This window comes from Ceratina calcarata, unplaced genomic scaffold (assembly GCF_001652005.2).
Source record: "Ceratina calcarata isolate Rehan_Ccalc_2016 unplaced genomic scaffold, ASM165200v1 scaffold93, whole genome shotgun sequence".
Classification (NCBI taxonomy): Eukaryota; Metazoa; Arthropoda; class Insecta; order Hymenoptera; family Apidae; genus Ceratina; species Ceratina calcarata.
Window position 1 is genome coordinate 8,270 of NW_017180684.1, and position 4,490 is coordinate 12,759.

The 4,490-nt window shown below is 44.9% G+C and overlaps 1 protein-coding gene across 1 annotated transcript in view; it reads left to right on the forward strand.

Moving 5' to 3' along the window:
- Positions 1–358: 358 nt before the first annotated feature.
- LOC108631695 (uncharacterized) overlaps positions 359–4,490 on the forward strand; it is a gene marked incomplete at its 5' end in the record, with an annotated part of 145,436 nt that continues 141,304 nt past the window's right edge. The window contains one exon of the mRNA XM_026819082.1: positions 359–617. Within this exon, the coding sequence (XP_026674883.1) occupies positions 359–617 (259 nt within the window). The remainder of the gene's footprint in view (positions 618–4,490) is intronic.

Genomic DNA, 4,490 nt, shown 5'->3' on the forward strand with positions numbered 1-4,490 from the left:
CATTTCTCGACTTTCTTTATTTTAATACTCGGTACTAGCGTTTTTAGAAGAACCGCGAACGGATAGAGCGTCCGCCGAATTACACGCTGGTACATCGAAATCCTTTCTCGACGTGATTCGGCAAATATTGACGCACGAGAATTGAAATGCGCGTGGACGGCGAAATATTTTTGCTCATTCGACTAAACGCGGCCCCTCTCTGACATTTTACATTTTGCGTTTCTATTTAATAATTCAAAGATCGACAGATAAAAATATATTTCAAATAAAAAACATGGAATTTCACTTAGGAGCGAATGAATCAGGGGAAAGTTCTCAAGAAATATTATTAACTCGTTTGAATGCTTTTTTTTTCCAGGGTCCGGTCGGGGAAGTGGGCGGCGTTAGGCTGCCGTTGCAGTCATTACATGGGTACGGATCTGTGTTCATGTACTCGGCGTCGACGAGTCCTGGGGGCGGAGGTGGTCAGGGTGGCGGAGGCGGAGGAGAAGTGACCCTCCGCCTCCGCGAACCCGAGGACATTCCCGAAGAAGTTCTTGCGCGCCTCGAAGACACGGCCACTCTCTCCATCTCCCTTCAAGGCGACGCAGTCCTGAGGCTGGGGGCGGCTGGCACCGGTGAGTCCTCTTTCGCCATTTCTAATCATTGCATTCTTTTCAGAAACAGTCTGAAAACGAAATCTTTGAACAAACGCAGTCTCCGTCGAAAATAGTTTAAACAGAAATGAATAAATGGAATATCATCTCCGTGTTACACGCCGTGATAAGAATCGAAACGTTTTAAGCTCTATTAATTTAATCGCGTGCACAAATTTGGCAACAGGGGACGAGGCGCCCGCATCGGCGCCGATAAAACGGAACGAATGACCGGCAGCTTATCAGCAAAAAAAAAATGCGTCAGAAAAAGCGTCGGCGATAATGCGGTGCGCCGCGGCGCGCCACGGATCGGCGTATTTCAGCAAAATAATTCTGCATTAGGGCCGCGCAAATGCGCCGCACCCTGCCGGCTAATCTGGTCTGCGAGCGTGCCGAGCACCGGCATCGAAAACGAGAAAATTAATTGCGATCCCAAAAATACGAGAGGAAGATCCCCATTATAATAAATTCCGGGGTAAGTTTCAGGGAGGCCGCGACCCCTGAAATTTATGTGCCCGATGTAAGCCAATTATTTATTGTCCACCCGCCTGCGACTTTAGCTGCCGTAACATTTTTTAATTTATCTTCGATTACTCGTGAATCAAATAGAAAACGTTCGACCTTCCATGATTTTTTTATTATACTGCTGCACCGTTTAATTCTCATCATGAGCTCATAAAATACTTCATACAAAACCCTGTGTAATTAATTTAAAAAATAGATCGCTTACGTGTAGATTCTGCACGTGGAAATTTAAACCAAGTATCTTTGAATAAAAAGTTCCCAACGGATGAAAATGCAATCGCGAGGAAGAGAAAGAAATGGTTGAAGAAAGAATATCGTGAAATCTTGAATTTCTTAAAACTGCAACCGTCGTGGCCCTAAAAATACAAAGCGAATCCCAGACACGAGTTTAGAAATCTAAATGAGCGTCGCGTTCAAACGTTTCCCCCGTGCCAGAATCGTTTCGAATCGATTGCATTAACGATTAACCCCGAAGGAAATGGAGGCGTAACCTCCGCCGAGTCCATTTTCTTCGGAAAGAGAGGCAAGCCGGAACTTCCAGATTGCTTCAGTTTCGTGTATTTCCATTGAAACTAAATGTCTGCCCTTTGTTGCCCGGCTACGATCGTACCGGCGCGGCTTGATCTCAATAAATCGTTTTAAGCGGCCTTTGCAGCTGAGCCGAATAGCGTTTCGAAGACTGGCTGGAAAATAAAAGCTCTTCTTTTATCACCTCTCCCGGCGATGGATTTTCGAGCACTGACGATTCCATCTGTTTGTACGGGAAAAAGTTCTCGAGGTTCTTTTAAAAAAAAAATCATTGCTAACGATGCCATTTTTAACTCAATTTCTATCGCTGATCCTAAATGCGAATTGGACGGAGAGGCAAATAAATTACAGAGAGATGCATCAGGCCGAAGAGCTTGACTCTATTCAATTTCTCTAAGCAACCTCTGAAAACCACTCGATTAGTCTCATTAAACCATTATGGAACAGACGTCCGTTCGGTTCCTGCGTATTTTTCCCTGGACAAAAGCTAGAATTCCCCCTAGGGATGGAGAGAGGGGGACGGGGGGTTGCCCGTGAGCAACAGGAACCGCGCGTCGGTTGGCGAAACGGATTAAAACTTTTATCAGAGCTTTCAAAGGCAGCTGGTCCACGGGACAGGGAGGGTGTCTGGCCCGGTTGCTCCGCCGAAAAGAGGATTCGGGTAACGATCGAACGTTAACTTCCGGACGATTTGTCAGAGCCTCCTGCTGGAGGCTCTCCCGTGCACACCGCGATAAATCCCGGATTTTCATAAGTTTCCCCTCTCGCTCGACCCACGCCTCCCATATTCCGAGGTCACGAGTCTTCGAAAAAGCTTTTTCGCCTGTCTCCCGCGAAACCACGTTTCCTCTCCTCTTCCCCGTTAAGTGTGCCTCGCATTCTAAGCGACGATCGAATCGAGATATATGCCTCTCGTTTCTCTTTTCTATTTCTTCGCGCGGCTGGAAAAGAAAGAGGAGCGAGATTTATCGAAGTTGCGGCTTGTTACCGGGACTTTACGCGGCGCCGAGGCTCGAGAGCCGCGATAAAGGTGCTAGCAATTGATTAAGAGGGTCGTTGGTGCCAAGGAAATGCTACTTCAAACGTGGCACCGCCATCCAAGCCGCTTTTCAGGCCTCTTCTATGCCACCGAGGCGCTCTTTCTCTCTCTCTCTCTCTCTCGTTACCGTCGTCTCTCCCGGCCGGCTTCTTTTGTGTGACGCCTGCCTGGCCTCCCTCGCAACCTCTGACGTCAAAACTTCCGCGGTAATCCGACGGTACACGGGAAAAATCGCGAATCCGCCGTTTTATGCCGGTAATCCGACGTGTGTCGACTCGTGGATTTTCGGATCGCTTCTGTGTTGCGTTAACGAACCACCGCGTTTAAAGCGCGCTCCGAGCTTTCAGATGAGTAACGTATAATTAGTGTCTTTTTCCTTTGCAGTGGAATCTGTAGTATTCATACATATGTTAGTTCTCATGCATTAATGATACGAAAATTTATATTAAAAATTGTTGTCAGAGCTATAAAATCATTATTGAAGATAGGCGTCCGCGCAGTAGATTCAGTCGGTCTCGCGCAGACAGTAGACAGATGTTCTCGCGTCTTAAATTCAATGAGCAAAATATTTTATTAATAACTGACGACTATATGTTTGCGTAATACGTCCGAAAGATTAATGAAACTACAATTACATCAACGCGTCGACGATGATATCATCTCTCAAATTAATTTCATTAATGTCAAACAGCAAGGCAAATATGCGAATATATTATGTGTTCACGGGCAGGATCTGGTGCAATTACGCGAATTCATTAATTACATATTATTTTAAACATTTATAACGGGTCGGAAAATAATTGATACGCGCCCCGCAAACGATTATTATGTGCAGGATTGATTGAACGTTGTTATTTATTGAATGGTCATGATTTTGCGGTTATTGATCGAGCAGAAGTTGTTTATGTGCTCGCCTGTGGATTAAACAGTTCTTTGAAAGGACAAATAATTATTTCTAGTATTCTCTTCATTAGCCTGAACAGTCGTTATCCATTACTATTCATTAGTATCTTGATTATAATATCCATTAAAAGATTTAATGTATGTCATTTTTTTTAATCAACCTCGGAGTTTTTGCATTCGCTGCGTGAGAATAATTTGAGAGGCAAGGGGTTCAAGATAGATTAGGAATCCGCGCGTGTAACGCTGTGCGGGAATAAAACTGGTCGCAATAAAGGACGACCGATACGACGCGCGGTGGTGTTCTCGTCGCGCAGGACAATAAGTCTGAAATATGCCAGCGTTTTATTCGCGGCGCGCGAATACCTGCGAGAAACAACCGCGGCGACCGAGGAACGAAGCGCGACGCGCGGGGGCGGGATTTTCACGTTCCCGGAGAAAAAATGTCTGCGGTTTACACGGCGAACACGTTACCCTCGTGCGCGGAAACAATTCCCGTAGAACATGCGCCGCCGTGAATACGAGCGTAAAACACAGGGGCTACGAATTTTTATGTACATTGCTGATCAGTAGTTTGAATGTACCTGTCCAAATCGAGTCAGAGTTGTTTGCTAAGGAATCATGAGAGGTGTGTGATTTTGGTACGTGAAGATTTCGCTTGTCATTTCACGAGGGATGCTTCTGTCATAAAAGTTGAACAAGATTTTTGATCGTTGTTTAAGGATGTATTGGCTATATACTTAAACAATGCTAACATGTTGAATTTGTTATTATAGATTCCTATTACTATTAAAAAGCTAAAATTATAGTGATTTCAAATTTTTCATAGGTAATAGTATCACCTACAACTTTTATTCAAAGCA